Source organism: Glycine max, chromosome 5 (genome assembly GCF_000004515.6).
Source record: "Glycine max cultivar Williams 82 chromosome 5, Glycine_max_v4.0, whole genome shotgun sequence".
Taxonomy (NCBI): domain Eukaryota; kingdom Viridiplantae; phylum Streptophyta; class Magnoliopsida; order Fabales; family Fabaceae; genus Glycine; species Glycine max.
Window position 1 is genome coordinate 37,718,198 of NC_038241.2, and position 19,871 is coordinate 37,738,068.

Genomic DNA, 19,871 nt, shown 5'->3' on the forward strand with positions numbered 1-19,871 from the left:
TGAGTTGAAGTTCTAGTTGCCGTATATAGCTACGTTAAATTCACAATATAATAAGAAAGAAATGTAAAATAAATATAAAAAAATTATTTTTACAATTCTTTCATTCTAAATATTATTACTGATAAAAATATTGTTATTTTATTATTATTGTTTTATTTGTATTTACAATTTTATACGTTTATATTTCAAATTATTGAACTTACCATGCGTGCGTGCGTGCGTAACTACACCAGTTAAGTACAAATTTCAGGTTTATTTCTCCTATTAGGAAAAATTTTATTTAATCGAGCTAGTAAAAGTGTTAAACAGACGGTTGTACTAACTAGTAACAACTTCACTATTGCCTAAATAATCCTGGTCAATCTCCACGTGATACCTAACTGCATTTTTTTCAATTTCCAAAAGAAAGATAAGAATGTGTCACATGAAAATTTGTCGGGGATCACGAATGATATAATAATTTCTTCTAAAAAGGAAATCCTCATGGTACTCAAGGATTAATTGACTAGCTTCCTTTCACAGGTATCATTGAATATAATCTTGTAGGCACTGCTGCCTGTGATCTTGGACCAAATATGTCATTGCTTCTCTAAGACTCACCAGTAATCTTGGAGTTCCTATCGTTAACTATTTTCTTACAAAAAAAGAAAGAACAAAATAGAAATAAAGAGTACAAAATCAGGCCATTTGTCACAAGAACTGTCGAAACATGTGTCCAGAGGAGTTTAACCTGTTTCGTTGCCTGGGTAGGATTCAACTCACCGTCTCTTCAGCATTCATGAATTTATCCAACACTATGTCGAAGAATGAATTCTTCTACTATATACAGTCTCACTATGCAGTTTGCTACGCATCATAATTGCTGAATTTTTGTATGCAGTAACATTCATCTCATCTCCTGTCTGGACTTTGTAACAAGATAACTGAAAAGGATTCAGTTGTTGGTTGTCTTATTTATTCTTCTTGCCACCAGCCAGAATGCGCTGGATTTGTAGCCCTCGGCTGAAAGCTTGGTTGTATAACAGTCTAGTTTGGAATTCTGAAACAAATGGGAACCAAGCCAATATGGCCACTGGTGCAAAGATAAGCACTCCCATCACGTATTCATACCCTCTCGATAACGCTTTGATAGACCCCCACATTCCAATTCCCTTCACCAATGGCCTACATGCTTGAGCTATCTGCTCATATATAACATCAGGGGCATATCAGAAAGAAGTAATTTTTCTTTTACAGATAACAGCAAAAGAAATCATGAGGGAAACTTGTCTAATAATATCACCAACGAACTTAGAAGGAAAATTAATTTACTAGATATTGAGATCTAACATAAAGAAACGTTGTTCTTTTCAGTAAATTAGCCATTGCTTGGACAAGTGAACTTTATTTATGAGATAAAGGGCCTAATAATGTACTGCTCGTATCAAATGCTGTGAGATACAGTTAAGGTCAAGTTGTATGTTCAATATCATCAAAAGAAAGAAATGCCCATCAAAACAAGAGGTTATTAAAGAAGTACCTGTATAAATGCCCAACCTGTGGGCATAAAGGCTAGGAGGCTCGCAAAGATGTCACCAACTGTGAAACTAAGTAGGGCAAACATCAATGTTAGGATGACAACGGTTCCAATAAACAGAAACAATTTGAGGAGACGAAACATCAGCTGGAAATCTGCACTGAACGTCTTGCTCCCCATGGACACTATCTGCAGTTACAGACGCATGAATGGCATCAATTAATTAATAGAATAACTATTAAGCTCAAGCATAGAAATTCTTTAACTCATTATGAACCATCTGATCATGGAATACTGACCTTCAAGATGACTATGACAGCCACTACGACTAACCAGGACAGACCATAAACCTGAGAGAGAAAATGCATGTTAGAAAATTCTTCTCTTATATACACCCCTGATTTTTATTTCTTTTTCTTTTTTGTTCACCCAGGGAGGGTGGTAATGGACTAAATTCTCTTCTGACCAAGGAACTTTGTCTAAAATGTATATTACAATATAGTATGGATAGATGTGTGCAGTCAAACCCTGAGGATGCAGATTCAAAAGTTTGATGTGAAAACGTGCAAGTATAAGTAAATTGGCAAGCAAAATTACCGAGATGCTCTTGTCACCTCTAGCAACATGAAGATGATATACAATCCCATACTGATAGACAAAGAAACGCAGGGCAAGAATGACTTCCCAAATCCTCCCCCAAATGCCAGTGTGCTGCAGATGTTCCTGCTCCTCATCCCACCATGATTCCCAGCTCTTGTTTGAAGGAACACCAATACCACCTCGACTACTAATCCATTTTGCCCAATCTTCCCAATCCTCAACTATCTTCTGCCACTCGAATCCTGATGGGTTAAAAAGGAAAGGACTGAACAACCAAGAACATGCCAAAAACCACATTGATAATGACAGAAGGGCATATGATGTTGAATCAGAAGTTGCTGATCCATAAAGCCCATAACATATAAGCAGTATAGCAATCTCTATCCCTTTTACAAAGTGACTCCTAGAATACATCCTGTAGTTGTCCGCAAACCTCTCATGACGAACTACAAAACCACGCCCAGTTGCTCTGTATTTTGCCCCTCCATGCAGGAGAGTGCGCCCAAAATAGTGCATCTTAGTCCCTAGTGAGAAAGTGAAGAAAACGGGAGCTAGCTGCAGCTGCATTATTATGATGTCACTTAGTGCAGTTCTGAATCCTCTCTCTAGTCCAATTTCCATAACCATGGGAAGAGTCATCAGAAGACCTATTTGAACAAGGGATTGGGAAGCCATTGCTGCCTTTAATGGATCATCTCCCTTTTTCCTGGCTATCTTAATTATTGCCTCCTCCAATCCACTCAATGACAGGTAAAATCTGCCATAGAGGAAAGCATAAACCGTGATGGCCACTAACTGTGAACAGCAGAAAAAAGCTTTAGTGCTAGATGTGGGGTTAGCTAACTAAGCGAAGACAATTATATGGCTCACGTGTAGAGATTGCCAGATGTTAGTGTTTAAGTGATCAATTATCAGAAAATTTCCATATCCATATTATTTAATCAAAAGACACCATTAGGTAAATTTTAATAACAGAATTTCCTGAATAAACCTTATTGCTTTAATAAAAGATGTTCAGTATTATATTGCTTGAACCAAAAGCATTAAGCGTTACCATCGAGCTGACATAAAATCCAACGGTTGTAAAATAAAATGATAGCATGCGGAAAAAGTCAAATCGATGCCCCAGTCGGTAGATATCCCTGCTTAGTGTCTGCTCTCCATTACCACAGGCCACTTTTGCTTCAAAAAGAGAGATTTGATTGAGCCCTACATCTCTACCCTTTCCAACTTGGATATATTCATGATGAGTAACATTCCCACGTCTTAGTGTTGAGTTAAATCCTGTATAGGCAAAGGCATATGATGCAAAGGTAGAAATATCAAATATTGCTGTTAACAAAACATGTACCAATATTAGAGTATACCTACTCTGATTGTTTATTTTTCTTCTAGTACAGCTGTAGACAACTGTATTAACTAACTTAACTGTAGTTCGTTAGTTCTGTTATGTTAGTCAGGCTCTATATAAACAGAGCTGGTAATCATTCAATGATTGGGTTGAATAATACTCTCTCTTCAATCTCAAACTCTCTCTCTCTCAATATCAAACTCTTTTAATCAAGAATGTTACCAGCAAATATATCCTCGCTCAGATTGATGCCACAAGAAGCCTTGCTGATTCCTCCACGGGTAAAATGGAAAATTCTATCAAAAACATCCGGATGACCATAGTGGAATCGAACCCTAAAATTGAAAAAATCTATCATAAGTCAAAATGTGTATTCTGTTTTATATGTATTTTAATTCTCTTGCAATAACGGCTGAAGACAGCGAAAAAGAAAAATCCAATAGTTGATTGATTATTGCCTCCAAGAAAATCAAATATGAGGGAGGGAAAAGGCAGGAAATCCATTAGTAAGTGAAACTCGGAACAACTATGGTTTGAATATGTTAACCTTTAAGAATTGTTTTAAATATCTTGCATGCATCACACTCTTAAATGCTGCCTTGATTAGACATGTGTTTCTTCCTAATTGATGGCAAGTCGACCGTATAATAAGAAACACAACAAACAAAAACTTACTTTAGCGGTCTAGCAAGAACTCTTTGGCCAATTGTGACAAAGCTAGTTTCTTGATTTGACATAAACCAGGCCAAGGAAGAGACACTGTAACAAGTGATAAAAAAAAATTAAGTAATACAGGGTCTAAACACGACAAAGTGTTAGCTCTAAGTAGAAAAATATTCATAACCTTCCAGTGAAAATATGCTCACGAACACCTAGTATGGTGGGTGGACGTACTCCATGATCCTCATTAAATTCTTCCAGAAGGTTACGCATTTTCAAAGCTTCTTCCAAGTAATTATCCTAGAAGAAATTTTCAAATAAACCAATTTTAACCCTGACACCCATTGTCAACTTGTTCAAGCTTCACATTTTATAATGTTTTACCTGGTTCATGTCGATAGTCTGAAGAGCTTCCCCTCTAGTAAAAATGATGGCATGATTTTGGTTTTCTGGCTTTCCTTCTCCTAACTTTGCTGGACCCGGAAGTTTTATTCGATATATTTCCTACAGAGGAGACACAGAAACAATCATTTCTAAGGTAACCACTAGTAATTAACTACCTCTTCTTAGACCAATATGCATTTACTTGGTCAAGATTGTCCACAGCTTTGATCAATACAGAATAATAAACTTTCTGTATTTTGCCAGCTTCTCTTTCTTCAACTTCATCAATATATGCAACACGAAGTGAGGGATTGCTATAAATGAAGACCCAAAAATTAGATTCTTAAATTACCAACTGGGGAAACTAAAAGCCAAATTTGTATTATAATTAAAATTTTCAATTTTATTTAACAAAAGGAGAACATACTTAACCATCAAATTCAGGATATCTGTTGCACGACGGTCGCCACAACGCTTCTGATTCCCATAGTTCTGACAGGTTGCAACGTATGTGAATTTCAAGTCAGCCATAGCCTCTATATTGGCATATAAGGATCTATGACTCTTTTTTTCTTCCTCAGATGGAACAGCAATAGCTTTATAGCCATCAAATATCTCTGCTCACAAGACAAAATAGCATGCAATCATCTTAGCAGATAAATACTCTTAAGTATTTTTACTGGATAGCATATTAACGAGGAAATGCTTGTTAAGAGTTGAAGGTATGTATACATACGAAAAGACTGAGCCAACTACTATGAATCACAAACCCCCCATTTTACCTACTGGATTTAGCTAAATATCTCAGAATAAAAGGAAATTAGTCTTACCTTGTTCGGAAGCCATATCAAGAAATGCCTGGAGCTTTATTGCTCGGCGGTAGTACATCATTCCCCTAACTACATTAGAAGAGGAAAAAAATCAGTTGACCTGATCCAGCCTGAGGGGAGGGGAAAGGGAGTCACCATATACCTGTCCTACAAAGTGTTTGTCCTCTTAATGAGGCCCAGTGACGTAGCTGTAATATATTTTCCTCTTTCTCCCATATATCACTATCTTTCTTACACTCAAGTCGCTCCAAGAAGTTATTCCATTCCTCTGGCAACATTACTAAATTTTAGCCAGTCCATTCTATATTAGCAATATACAATTAAGTTATATTGTGAGTTATTACAAACCAGGGAAGATCTTTTGAAGGTAATATATGATTGACACACCATCTTCATTCTCAACCTCAATGTCATTCTTAGAGTATACAGTCTCTTCACTGTAGTATGGAGTTAGGACACTGAAAAGAAGAAACAAAAAGAGAGCGGCGATAAATAAGAACAGGGCAGCTTCAGAATGCATCATTTTTTGAATTTTATGCATAAAAAAATTCCTTGACAAAAAATGTATAATAACTAAAAAAGGATATTTTTTGTCAACTGTATAAGATAATAACCTACGATAGTTGAAGTCATGACATTGACACATTCTAAAGAAAACATCATACAACACTAACACTGATGGATATGGCTTTTGTTCTATTGGCTTTGTTAGGATGTTGACATTTAATTTGCATAGTTTAGTGTGCACAATAAAAACATGATGTTCCAGCAATTTATAATCTCTATAATACATAACATGGGCACATATCTTCATGGCCATGTCATTAAGGAATCTGCAGCAGACCTGAATGAGAGCATTTTACGTACTCGAGGAGCACGTGGCATATCCATGAACAATGAATTGGTAAAGAATGAAACCCTTCTGCGTACTTCGCTGTTTGTTGGAACTTCAACAGCAGATTCCTTCACAGTCAAGAGTAGATAAAGGCGCCTAATCTGAACCAACCACAATGATTCATTGGTTATAGAAGCCTCTGGATCTTTGAATAATAATATAAACTAAAAAAATAAAGAATAAAAATTGAAGTTACACTACTAAGTACCTGTTCCTCCCATTGTGCTGTAACCACAGGAGGGAATAGTATAGCAGGTTTTGCCTCTGTACCGGCAAAAACTTGTCCGGCATCCTTACTACTTTGATTGAGTTCTGCCAATTCACTGATGATCATCAAAAGTAAAAAATCAAGCGTTATTATTTTCAATGAAGGATCCATGAGCAATCATAATAATGTATTCCAAATTCAGTGCCTTCTAGGTAAACCAACCTGATTTCATTCACCATCATATCAGTAACCACTTCTAACATGTCTTGCAGCAATACCACCACTGTACCCTGCTTGGATGGATCTCCATTTTTCTGTGACAAGAAATCAGTGCACAAGTTTCCAAATATAATGGTTAAAGACAAGACACCATTCAAGAATATGAACAACATATATAGTTAGTTTTGTTTTGAATGGCTCACCATGATTTCCACAAGCTCCACGAACTTCTTACAAAGGGAGGGTAGAAAGCCCATACGGAAATTTGTAAGAAGTGTATTCTTTGAGATGTTGCTCTCGACTTCTTTAATGATAGAGGAAATTATACTGGTTCATCACAATTGATTAAGAAGCACAATAAGAATTTAATTGAATTAAATATTCATAGCTTCAATTATATGTGCTACTTAAGAAAATAGCAAACAGCTGATAAGAAAATATCAAATGATCCTCTGTACTTCAATATGAAATTATGAATTAATGTGGCTCAAATTAATATTGATTACACAAGTTAGCGGTTAATCATTCCTTCACTCATTTATTTACTTAGTGTAGTCAAGTAGCTCAGAAATAGATCTAAAATCTAGCTAAAGTAAAAAAGGAAAAATAAAAAGTCTTAGTGTAATTGCTATTCAGGAAATTCAAAAAGACTGATAGACCGCAAGAACATATTTGAACACTTTGTACAAAAACAGATCTGAGAAGTATAGAAGATTAATGAAACTGGGTCTAATTTGTACCAATAGAAAAGAATATAATCCATTAATCTTGAATAGCCCTTCTGGCATGAAGTGTAAACTAAATTCAAATGCACCAACACAAGATACCAACAGATACCTTTTTTCAGTTTCTCCTATCACTAAATCATGTAGAACATGTTTAAAGGATTCATAGCATTCAATCACAGCACATTTCATATATTCATCAGCACATATGCGCTTCCAAAGATCAGAGTCCCTCCCTCGAAACTGAGATGCCATATCCAGTGCTACAGTAATCTGTAAAGTCTGACATTGTCAATCATATAAACTGGTAATAAACATATGAATATTGAAATTGAATTACATTAACCTACCTTGCTCGTAAGCAAAAATGGTGGCCACTGAATTATTTTCAGATTATGACCCGATGAGTAAGGAACTAGCAAAAGATCCATCTCCCTGGAGTCATGCAAACTTAGTTTAGTCCTATATAGGTGATGGGCAGAAAAATGAAAACATGGAAGAGAAAGCACAGAATCTAGGATTGAGAGCAAGGGAAAGTAGCTAAAGAGTTTGGCTCTGAGGTCCTTTCCTATCACTTATGAGATCTTCCTCGCGAAAACTGCAAATAATCTCATTCCATAATTGTGCAAATTTGGCAGCTTCATTTCTTTTGCTTGCAGTAATCTATACAAACATGGAAACTAAAGTGAATATAAACTAATGCATATATTTTAATGTAGTTGATAATGAAAATGTGGTAGCAACCTCAGCAAATTGCTTTGAGAAAGAGAATCTTCCTTTTTGCTTCTTATCAGAAGGAACCAAGCATGTGTTGAATGCACCAGGCAATGACTGAAACCGTGATCTCAGCATTCTCAGAGTGCGTATCTGTGGAATCAAATTAATAACAACATTAACTGACTGTTAAAAGATGGTCAGCTATTTTACTCTTTGAATCCATAGAAGTAATTGAATCCAAAGTTCACCCTTCAAATGAAAAGGAAAATCTGACTTCGTTACAAATTGAAGACTTAATAATTTCATAGAAGAGGAATGCTAGTAACACATTATTTTAGACACTAATATTGATTGAAATTTATTGGGACTTATGTAGTTATGTGAGTTCCCTATTTAATGAGTCTCATTCACTCATGATTTTTGAGTCTTAATTAATTTCAGCCAACAATAAAGAATATGTTAAAAAGAGTTATTGAAAAGTGTGTTGCTAGCAATTCTATCTTATAAAAACATAATCAAATGATGATCCAGTACTTTACATCCAAAAGGATCCTATAGATTTCTCAACTTGATTAAATAGATTTAGGGTTTCTATATGAGCTTGTTATACAAATAAATTAGAAAGTCAATAAGATAATGGAACTCAAATTCTCTTTGGACATGGCAAGATAAAAATAAAATAAAATTTATGATGACCTCTCCTAGACGATCAAAGGCTCCAACAAGACCACCGTACAAAGTTGAGAAGATTGCATACCAAATTTGAGTGTCCATGAAATAAACCTGTATTGAAGTAAATAATGAGATGATACACTGAGATAACTGTACTAGAGAAAAGAATAATATATGTATACATAACCAGGATATATAACATACACACCAAAAGTACAGGAGCCCAGAGTGCAACTACTGCGCTATAGTTATTTCGAGCTGCATAGATTTGAATATATTAGATCAATAAAATTAACAGCAATATACAATGTAATCATGAAAAGGAGAAGAAACTACCATTGGGAAAAAATGCATGCCAACCATAATTAACATGCCGAATGCTCATTATGTCCTTTGTTGGCCTAACTAGAGGTTTTATCTGAAGATAGACACAACAGTTAGAAAGATGCCAAATATATTTACAAGGCTAGCTTATTAGGTAACAACTATCATATAAGATTTTTTACCTGGACAAAAAAGCTGAATAAAAATTTACATGTCAAAAGCAACAACCAGAATATAGTGTACCTGAAATTCATGAAAGAATCTAGATGATGGAACAATTTTCAAACAATAAAAAAAGGAACAATAATATATTTTGTTTTAGTAACATAGTGTTGTGTGAAACATACTTCATAAGAGCAAATTGACTATCATGCATTCCTCTTCCAACATAGATGCTTGGCTGCATGGGGAGAAATGAAAATTTTAAAAATGGACAAATGATACCCAAAGAATCCAAATTATTGATTCAAGTTCAGAAAACAGATATTTTTTTAAAGACTACCAGTTACTAATTAATAGTATTCACACATTCAAAAAGTAAAGAGATAAATAATGGCTTAAAACAAAAATTAGTGCTACAATTCGGATTCTTTGGAATATTTAAAGACCATAAATGTTGGGATTTTGAATGTACAAAATCATGGTCATTTATAGAAGAATCAATTCTGTGGGAAAATTCTGTCCCAAGAGTACGAAGTTCTAAATTAAGCATTCTCACCAGACACCAAAAGAAACTGTAACAGAAAGATGTATCATAACTATTTGGAAACTCGTTAGATATATTTGTTGCCACAAAAAGTTAGTTGAACCTTGAAATGGATTCCCAAACAAGTAGAAGAAAATCTTTGATCAGACAAGGTAAACTATCAAACTTGAAAAGTGTAATGGTTTGTTTTGTAAAGTCCAAATTCTAAAAGTTTCTAACATGTAGATCATAGCCATAAAATCTCATGCAAGTCCAAAATTGTTTTGTACTCACTGATTTGCATTAAGATTAATGTAATATATATTTTTCAAATAAATAAAATGTGAACTATTTATTTTCATTCTTGTTCAAAATATGACACAAATGATTGACATGACGGATTGTTAGTTGTTACGATTCAACTATAGGATAGAAAAATTAAATTGTATAGAAGCTACTGCATGTTGTAGTCAAATATCTTGTGATATTAGAAAAGTAAAAACAAAAAAGCCTTCAAATTAGTGCTTCACTATCAATTTCTGCAAGATATGAATTGTCTGTGTAAATAAATGCATGTAGATATTTTGCGTAAGAATTTGGTTCTGAAGGGGATCACTCCTACTGGAAAAAGTTCTTATTAGGAAATTAGCTATATGCTCATCAAGTCATAGATACCAGTCATATCAATTTAAACAAATTAACTAAAACAAATGTTTAGGCTCGTGATCAAATTTGCATTACTTTCGGAATGACCAATAATTACATCGAAAGAAGTCCTTTACCAACGGAGTCATTTAATTTACAACCATGAAATGAAATAGTTAAATATGTAAATGTATAAGACATGAGTACCTGAGACCACCATAAGAAGAATCTAACTATGTGCCAGTCTGAGTTTTCAATCCAACGCCTTAACATTGGGAAAAGAAACAGAACAGCTGCTAGTAAATTCGGAAGCAAATATAATGCAACTGCCAGCATGTAAAATGCCGGAATGCCTTTTATTTGTTTGAAAAAGGAAAGCAACTGCTTTAGACCCTCAGGTGCACCCTTGAAGGAATGAACATAGAAGAGTGGAAGAATGATAACCCAAAAAAGACTGACAAAGACTTTAAGAATATTTCTTAGCACTTCAGTGAATTTCCATCGATGATAGCCTGGAAAGTTCAGGACCACGTCCAAGATACCTAAATCATATAAGAGGAACAGAAATGATATAAATTTCTATAACCAAGGAAAAAGATAAAAAGATCTGTCAAAAAGGAAAAAATAGATATTATAAAGCTTGGATGTACTTCAATACTAATGAAAGAAAAATAATGTAGAAAAAAACAACTTATCTTTTGTTTCCAGAAAGAATCATTATAAGTTGTCGTGTGATACAAATCCAGCAAATGAATTAGCCGGGAAAAATGGAATAAATAAGCATCAACATTTAAGAAAACAATTTCTACACTCAATCTGAGATATTGGAGGTAAACTTTACAGATTGAATCTGCAAGGTATGGATTGATCATTGGAGTCATTACAAAACGTTTAGGCATGGATATGATCAGCAAATAATTTAGGACATTTAAATCCTCAAGGGAAGTAGCTTATTGATCTTATATAAATTGTCACCACAGAATTTCTTTTCTAAATAAAACACTTGAAAATTTATATGAAGGATGTGCTAGGAACAACCCATGCACCTGACTCGCCTAACAGCGAAATGGAGGCAAGGAACCGTGATTTGAATTATTTATTTAAAGAGGTGGAACTTGTCTTGCCAAAAACTAAAATATAATTCAGTGCTATTTGCTTCTCATATGACTTATTCTACTGCTCATGACATTTTCTGTAGTTTCGAACAAATGAGATGCCAAGATTTTTGAACAATAGGAAAGTCAGACCATCAATATAAAATTCTTGATACTGGTGATCCGTGATGATTGAGTGTGATAAGTTTACATTAACAAACCGATAAAAAAAAAGATTACATTAACAATAGAAAACTTAAGGGAACATATCATACTTTGAAGCAAGCGCAGAATGGATGCTGTGATGAATATACTAGATAGATTATATAAGACATCCTTCTGAAATATATCCGTCGGTGAAATCCCTTCCCAAGCAATAATGAACATCACCTGTAATAAGAATGCTCAAGCCTTATCATAACCATAATAAGGGGGAAAATAAAGGCATAAACATTTTCTTTGGTTGAATTAAATACCTGCAAACCCAGTATAAAAAATGTCCACATACGGTCAAAGCTGCGGAAGATGTGCCAGAATGTTCGTGTCTCGACAAAATTTGATTTGCCAGTTTTTCCATATTTTCTTGGCACACCATTTCTTCCCTGATATGAAATTTATATAAAGAATGAAAATAAAGTAAATCACAATCATGCTAGTTGCTTCTTAGGATGTAATTACCTGTGTCAAATCACTTGTTGATTTAAAGAATTCGCCATCATCACGCATGGGCCATCCTAGAGAAAAGCAATCAGATGACCTGCAAAAAAAATAGACACTGCAAATTAATAAATGAGTAAGCAAACCAACAAAGTCAATTTCAATAATAAAATCCTAAAGAAAAACAAACCAGAAATACTCATTTAGATCATCATAGTTGCACCATGCTGAGTGCGGAGCTTTTCCATGTCTGCTCTTCTTGGCTTCCTAGATTAATTAACACGATTAATAACTTTACAAATCACCATAGAGAGCATAGGTACCTGAAGTATTATGATGATATCATGAGAGACAAAATCTTACCTTTTCAATTACTCGGTACAGGGGAGTTATAACCTTGCGCAAGAATGCCTCATCATCACCACCATAAGAAGGCTTGATATTTTCACCAGTAACAATGCTGACATTTCCAGCCAATAAACCATGGAGTTCATATGCCATCTGAGGTTATTTATAGTTTGGCCATTATTAGCATATGCAAAAATTAGTATCAAATTAAAAAATATTAAAAAGAGAAAACAACTACATTGCATTTGCAAAAGCATTATAACACATGGAAAGTGTACTCACGTTGTGAAATATGTAGCATAGACACTCTGGCATGAAGCGAGCATTGGATGCTTCACCCCAGATGAGAAGATACAAGCCCATATAAAGCAACTTCCTTTGCTGTATCTCTTGCTGACCTTGAGGAAGTCTGTGTGAAAGAACACCATAAGCACTTTTAAAACAAAAATTTTGGGATTTTATCACTGAAGCTGATACTGTTATATCTCACCGTAAACTATGTTTTCGTCCCAAGAATTTGCACCATGATTTGTAATTCTTGAAGAGATCTTTCATCACTGAATCAACAGCACGATCATCGAGCTGATTTGGTAAAACCAAAAGAAAAACAAATGAAAAAAAAAGAACATACAATTTAACTTCTGGCCAAAAGCAAAGCAGGCTACTCTGATAACTACGATAAAAAAAAATTGATAATGTAATATTGACAAGAGTTCTCTTGATTGCAGTTTTATCTTTATTTAGTCCATTACGCTTTCCTGAAACAGAAAATGTGAGAGACAGATACATGCCAGGTTGAAAGGCTCGGGTTTAGGGTGTAGCCTTATATGAGAGTTAGCAAGAAGCAAAATCAGATGCTCTCTCTGATTCCTGACGCTGTCCCTCTGTGCCAAAAACAAACCAACCACATTAACAATATAAGAAGGCTAAACAAGAATCTAGTCAATCACAAATCTTCTCGTTCTGTTCACGCGCAAAACACTTACCTGAAAGCCAAACATGGCTCTAAGCCAATCAAGCATGTCTAAATCTCCAGTTTTCTGCCTCTGTTGCTCAAATGAATTAGGCCAGTTCAAGCCACGAGTATTCCAAAGTGCAGAAACAGCAGCCTTAATCTAATAAGAAAGAAAGCCAAAGAACTCAGTGCAATGCCAAATAATAAAACACTAAGACTCCACATCAATTGGTTAAAATAAAAAGCAACACCTCTTCAAATTGCATAACGGGCACAGAAGCACCAGCAGCATCCAGAGGAAGAATATTGTAAGGCGTATAAATCTCCGTCTTCTCCTGGACATCTCTAGCTGCCGCGATAATCTGCACACAAAAATTGAATATTGAAAGGGGAATGAAATATCTACTGTCACGACAGAACAGAACTAAACTCTGAAAGGGTAATGTGAACCGAGACGAACCTCAGGAGCAACTTCTTCGACCTTCTCAGTCTTATTAACGGCACAAAGCACTTCGAATAGAACCCCAGCAGTCTGGTAAGCTTTGCTAAGCTGGGCTCTGCAAATGAATTTGGATTTCAAGGTTAGATACGGAATTCATGGCAACAAGTGTGAAAGTTCACGCATTGCATGTATCCACCTGTCTGCTTGATCCGCTTGGTCGAGAGTTCTGACATAATGTTCATAATATTGCTGATAGTAAGATTGAATTTCTCTCGCATCTGTCTTCTTAGCCCGAGAGGCAAGACTAGTTGGATTGTCCTGGTGTAGCACAAGAAATTATGTAAGATGGACGAATTAGTGATATATATATATATATATATATATATATATATATATATATATATATATATATATATATATATATGTATGTATGTATGTATATTGAGTGATCAGTACCACTTCTAGCAGTCGCGGATGTTAATATAGAAAAGGGAGCAATTGATTTCTTCCAAATCGATTGTAATTTGCTAGGGAAAGGGAATACGGAAATACTGTGCACATACTTAATTTTAAAAAGTAATATAATGAAACTTTTTATACACTTCAATATATATTTATTTGTAGAGTTTAATTTTGATATATTCACTCAACCAATTAGAAATCATCTAATATTTTGTGAGGTGAACTTATCATAAATATAATATTGGACATTTTTACTCTCTTTTTCTAAATATAATATAATATTGGACATTTTTACTGTTACATTTTTCTATTTAAATGCATACTCTGTAAAAATAAAAATAAAAATACTGCACACTTCCATTTCTTATTTAGCATTCATCTTCTCCCTTAGATATGCAAAATTATGGTGAAAATTGGTTTGAGCATTATGATGATATTACTAATTAAGAGTGAAACTGTCTCTATCACTCGTATAAAGCTTTGCATGAAGAATATTGATTTGTGACTCGCTGTGCTCGTGCATAGTGTTGCAATTTGAAAAATCTTGCACGCACTTACCCTCTCCAATCGCTGTAGCAGCATTGTCTTAAACTGCCTGACGCCACGCCCGCTAGAACTCTGATCTAGCCTGTGCGCTTTTTCGAAGGCATAGAACCTGCCTGCACATGCATATTTAATTTTGCAATTAATTAGCAAGTAGCAGAATTAATTAATTAATAATGACAAGTGACTATATATATGTCCATGCATACAGAGATAGGCAACCCTGGGGCGCTCGGTTTCAATTTCGTTGGCGACTCTGAGAATGGGAGAAATGGAAGCGAGTGCGGAAGGCACGACTTCGTTGTCGAATACCTCCAGCGAAAACGTCGTCGTCGCGGCGCTTCTTGATGGCCGCCGATTCAGTACTGTCTGATCCGGATTCGACATTCTTCTTCCTCTCCACCGCCTGCCTATACACACATATTCAGAAATTAACTGTGATTTTCTTCGCAACAAAAACGATCCGAAGATATATGATAATGCACTTTCTTGGTACGGTTGAGATTGAGAGTGTGGAAATAATAATATTAATGTACCTACCTGTTCGGTAACGCGGGAAATAAAAGAATATTCAAAACCTTGGATCTCAGATGATGGTGGAGAGTATGGTGCTGTAGACTGCATTAATCATTGTTGTGGATGGAGGTGAAGGAGAAAGAGAGAAGCAAAGCAGAAATGAAGGTTTGAAGAAAAGAAAGGGGAATTAGGAGTATACGTGAGAGTGAGAACGAGAACGAGTGGAAGAACACCGATTCCGGAGTGAGAGTGAGATCAGTGCAAGACAATTCAACGGAAGTCCGTTTTCTTCTTCTTCATGTCTATTTCTAACTGACCAATTCGTCAACCCCAACTAACTATTTGGATTTTGGAACCAAGCTCGTCCCGCGCACTAATAATACACATCATCCATCCTGCATGCTGCACTACTAGAAATAATTAACATACCGTATATATACTACTTCCAAACTTAAATGAATATTAAAATAAAAATGAAAAAACAGTTACATTTTGAAGATTCTTAAAAGTAATATAAACAATTATATATATTAAGGGATAATTTAGAAATAGAAAATATGTATATTAAAAAGAATAATTACATTTTTAATAATTTTAGATTATTAATTATATGGTTTGAATTATAAGATTATTATCACATGTGCATGGTTTGGCTAATCCTTATGTGAGATGTATTTAAATTTTTTAATTTATGAGGAAAAACAAGTTAATAAAACTTAATTACAAAGCACTTAAAAAATGTAAAAAAAAAATTGTTATGACTCACTCTTGGACCATGACCAACGTATAAACTATAATTTTCTTAGTCTGATTAGTCTTAGAATCCTCACTCAATTCCAATTAAAAGATCAATCAAAAGGAGTTACCGAAAATTTAGCAGAATTTTTCCTAAAAACATGTCATATCCCATATTGAATAACATGTAAAATCATATCATATATCCAAAAAAATCTATATATATGAATATATATTCAAATCCAGCACTTAAATATCAAGGCTACATATTAGATCATAGACTCTTAACATTCTATCCAAAATATAAACTAATAGTGATGTTGGTAATAAATATTAATCATCAAAGTGTCTCAAAATATCATAATTATACCAGCAACATATCTATAAAATAAGATCATCTAAATTTCAAAATAAAGGGATTCTCTCTATATCCATTACTACTCTTATCCTTCTAGCTGCATTATACTGGAGTCACAAAAAATACTCTTCATCAAACATAATGGAAGCTTAACAAAAGATAGACAAATTCCTAAAAAAGTCAACAAATCTGAGAAAGTCAACTACTCAACCATCTATGTATCTAAGAAAATAAAATAAAAGAAGGGGGTAAGTCACAAAGACTGAGTGAGAGCATAACATACAAAACAGAAAGAAAGGAGAGCACAACATAACACAAGTCTTTACATCCAAAAATAATTTAAATGACATTAAGTAAAAGCGAAACAAATACAACTTACTTTTAGAAACTATTGTATACTCCCTTGAAAACTTCTAGAACTACATATAAACTTGTATTCAAGAATAATAACTTTATAAATAAACTTTCATTCCACTATGGACATATAGACTACATTATCTCTTCATTGTGACGAACAGTAATTATAGAACTATGACACTTAACTTGTAGCCTGAATTATCTCTTCGTTGCAGCAAACAGGTCTTTAGGAACTATGGATATTCAACCCATAGGATGCATTCTCTCTGCAAGCCAACAAAAATACACACACACACACACACACACATTGTAGCAAACAAAAAAAATACTATGAATGTTTGACACAAAAAAAATACTATGAGTGTTTGACTCGTAAGCTACATTATCTTTTCGTAGTAGCAAATAAAAATCAATCATGAACTCACAATAAATTAAATAAAATATAATCCAATATTCATTCTTAAATACCTTAATGAAAATCTCATAATAAATTCCAATCAAACAAAAATAAACATTATACTTTATTCTCAAGTACTCCTAAAATTTCAAAGATCACAAAAAAAAATATTTTAAAGTTTACTTGCTTCTCCTAAAAGAATTTATAAAAAAAATATCTCTAAGTAGATTAGCTAATCACTCAAAAAGAACGCAATCAATGTCTAATATCTCTAGGGTTTTGAGGAAGCCACAATAATCCCTAATACTTAGTTTTCTAACCCTTTTCATACAATCCATAACTAAACTATGCTATAAAATACTCATCTAATACAATGGGTTATAAATTTTACCTTAAAGAGATCAAATAGAAATTTTAAGGAAATGAGTAGTATTTCTTTTTACTCCAATTATCTTTCTGTGCTTGAGAATGACACAAGGATGCAATAAACTTAATAAATTTTAGAACAATAGAGGAAGATGAGTGAAAGGTTCAGAGATGAAAAATTGAAAAGAAAAAAAATATAGGGTGAGTTATTGAAAAGAAAACGAAATTAGGAAAGGGAGAAGGCGTCTCGGGTTTTATAAAAATGAGGGGAGAGAGTTGTTTTATTATTTTATATATATATATATATATATATATATATATATATATATATATATATATATATATATATAATAAATGAAACGGTGCATTTCAAAAATCTTCAATGGAATTCAAACACGAGCTTCAACATAATTATTTATGAAACACTCTTCCTGTTAGGGGCACACTGTTTTTCACAACATCATGTCTAATGGTATGTTTGGTTGTAAAAAAAATAGGAGAGAAAGGAAGAAAAAAATTTAAAATTTAATATGGGTCTCATATTTTTTTTCATTTTTCTGTATTTTTTTCTCTTTTCTCTAACCAAACCAATCATAAGTGTAGAGCTTATTTTCACATTTTACATAACTCAATGGTGAATTTCATTAGGAAACAAGCTATTTATATTGTCCACACCTTAGCCAGGGTTGCAGGATCTTATACTAGCATCCATAATTTTGATTATATTATAAGTTGTATCTTTTCTCTTATTTTGAATGAAATCCAGTAAGTTTCCTCCTTTTTTTTAAAAAAAAAAAGCACGTAAAAATTAACTAATCAGTCTATTGAAATGTGGTGCCTCTACATTATAAAATTTTCATGGCACGTAAAAATTAGCTGATCAATCTATTGAAATGTGGTGGCTGTAATTTTTTATCTTTAACGTTCTATATATAGTGAATTGAGCTATCAGTATCTTTGTGTTTAATATCCTTCTTCAAATCAGGTGTCTATATTATTTTTTTAATTATCACAATTATTTAAAATGGTATGGAATAATTTAAATTTTTAAATAAATTAAATTCTTTTACTTTTCATTGATTTAATATTTTCTTATCGATTTATTTAAGATACACTGGTTTAAGGAATTGATTATAAAAATGTAAAAAAAAAAAGGCTTGACTTTATTTACTTTCTCCGTCCAGAATGATTGCAGTTATTTTATTTTTATTTTTTTAAATCAAATTGACTAATATTCTCATTTTTGAATGAGATATTAAAACATCTATTCCAATTTAATTTGTTATGTAATAAATAATATTATCTTGTAAGACTTAATAATATATTTATTGAAATTAAGAGAGAAAACAATGATATTTTAGTAAAATTATTCCTTATTAAATGTTAATTTTCTTGAAATATTTGTTTTCTTTGTCATTGTGAAAAAACTTCAAATATCAGTTAGTTTGGGACAGAGGAAGTATTTGTTAATATTTGTTGCTATTTTTTTATTTGTTTTAATATACACTGTCATAAAATAGTTAAGTATTCACATGAAGAGAAAAGATCAATCCTCTCGTAAAAAAATAAAAAGAAAAAAGATCAACCGGAATTTCAGTTGCTAACTTATATATTTTGGTAATTGGCTTAACGACTAATTTGACAATCAAATAACGGTGATCACGATTATCAAGTCACCGACTTGTTTAATGATAAAATAGTAGCAGCTCAAAAATGGCGTTATTCAATTCTCAGATCCAAATCGTCACTATTCATAGTCGTTAGTTCTATTTAGACAAAAAGAATCAAATCAAACCCTTTGTTAAAAGTGAGATGAAATTCAACAAAATAAATAAATAGTGCGACCAGATAAGTAATTAAGTCATACTAATATTATCTTTAAAAAAGTCATAATAATATAATGAATGATCTAATAAAAGTCAGAATAATTCTTAAAAAAATTCTCTTTCAATAATAACTCTCGTCATATAAAGTAATTTATGATTAAATATATCAATGTAAGAACTTTTATGTTATATTCTTTTAAAAGATTGTACTCCAATTTAATATTAGAAAGAACAATTAATAGAAAGTTACTTATTCTTACACAAGTATGTTGATAAATTTAAATTTTTATTTTTATTAATAAATAATTTTATGTATATATTGTGAATCTATATATGATCATTTAAAACTTTTTCAGAAATATATTTATTTATTACTCAAAGTTA

General features: G+C 33.1%; 1 protein-coding gene and 1 non-coding gene across 2 annotated transcripts; both read right to left on the minus strand.

Annotated features, from left to right (window-relative positions):
• Positions 1-497: 497 nt before the first annotated feature.
• LOC100777985 (callose synthase 5) lies at positions 498-15,319 on the minus strand. The gene is made up of 42 exons (XM_026128504.2): positions 15,142-15,319; positions 14,948-15,048; positions 14,124-14,245; positions 13,946-14,042; positions 13,737-13,847; positions 13,517-13,645; positions 13,322-13,414; positions 13,021-13,112; positions 12,813-12,939; positions 12,546-12,683; positions 12,373-12,449; positions 12,204-12,282; positions 12,002-12,127; positions 11,801-11,915; positions 10,639-10,973; positions 9,449-9,501; positions 9,284-9,344; positions 9,114-9,195; positions 8,986-9,035; positions 8,802-8,888; positions 8,133-8,255; positions 7,957-8,051; positions 7,739-7,823; positions 7,501-7,661; positions 6,867-6,990; positions 6,667-6,758; positions 6,445-6,559; positions 6,186-6,337; positions 5,690-5,799; positions 5,484-5,609; positions 5,342-5,410; positions 4,939-5,128; positions 4,714-4,825; positions 4,512-4,631; positions 4,312-4,427; positions 4,143-4,226; positions 3,690-3,802; positions 3,171-3,400; positions 2,114-2,911; positions 1,816-1,866; positions 1,520-1,705; positions 498-1,181 (listed from the first exon to the last, which is right to left on the minus strand). The coding sequence occupies exons 1-42, from the start codon at positions 15,317-15,319 to the stop codon at positions 951-953; spliced, it is 5,736 nt and encodes a 1,911-aa protein (XP_025984289.1). The 3' UTR covers positions 498-950.
• LOC113001743 (small nucleolar RNA J33) lies at positions 5,333-5,413 on the minus strand. Its single transcript, XR_003267230.1, has one exon. It is a non-coding gene; the product is annotated as a small nucleolar RNA J33 (small nucleolar RNA).
• Positions 15,320-19,871: the final 4,552 nt, after the last annotated feature.

Coding starts and splice junctions, on each gene's coding strand:
- LOC100777985 (XM_026128504.2), bottom strand. CDS start 15,319: ATGTCGAATCCGGATCAGACAGTACTGAATCGGCGGCCATCAAGAAGC. Junction 8,256..8,801: donor CCTTTGATCGTCTAGGAGAG/GTCATCATAAAT, acceptor TTGATTCCACAG/ATACGCACTCTGAGAATGCT. Junction 5,411..5,483: donor ACAAACACTTTGTAGGACAG/GTATATGGTGAC, acceptor CTTCTAATGTAG/TTAGGGGAATGATGTACTAC.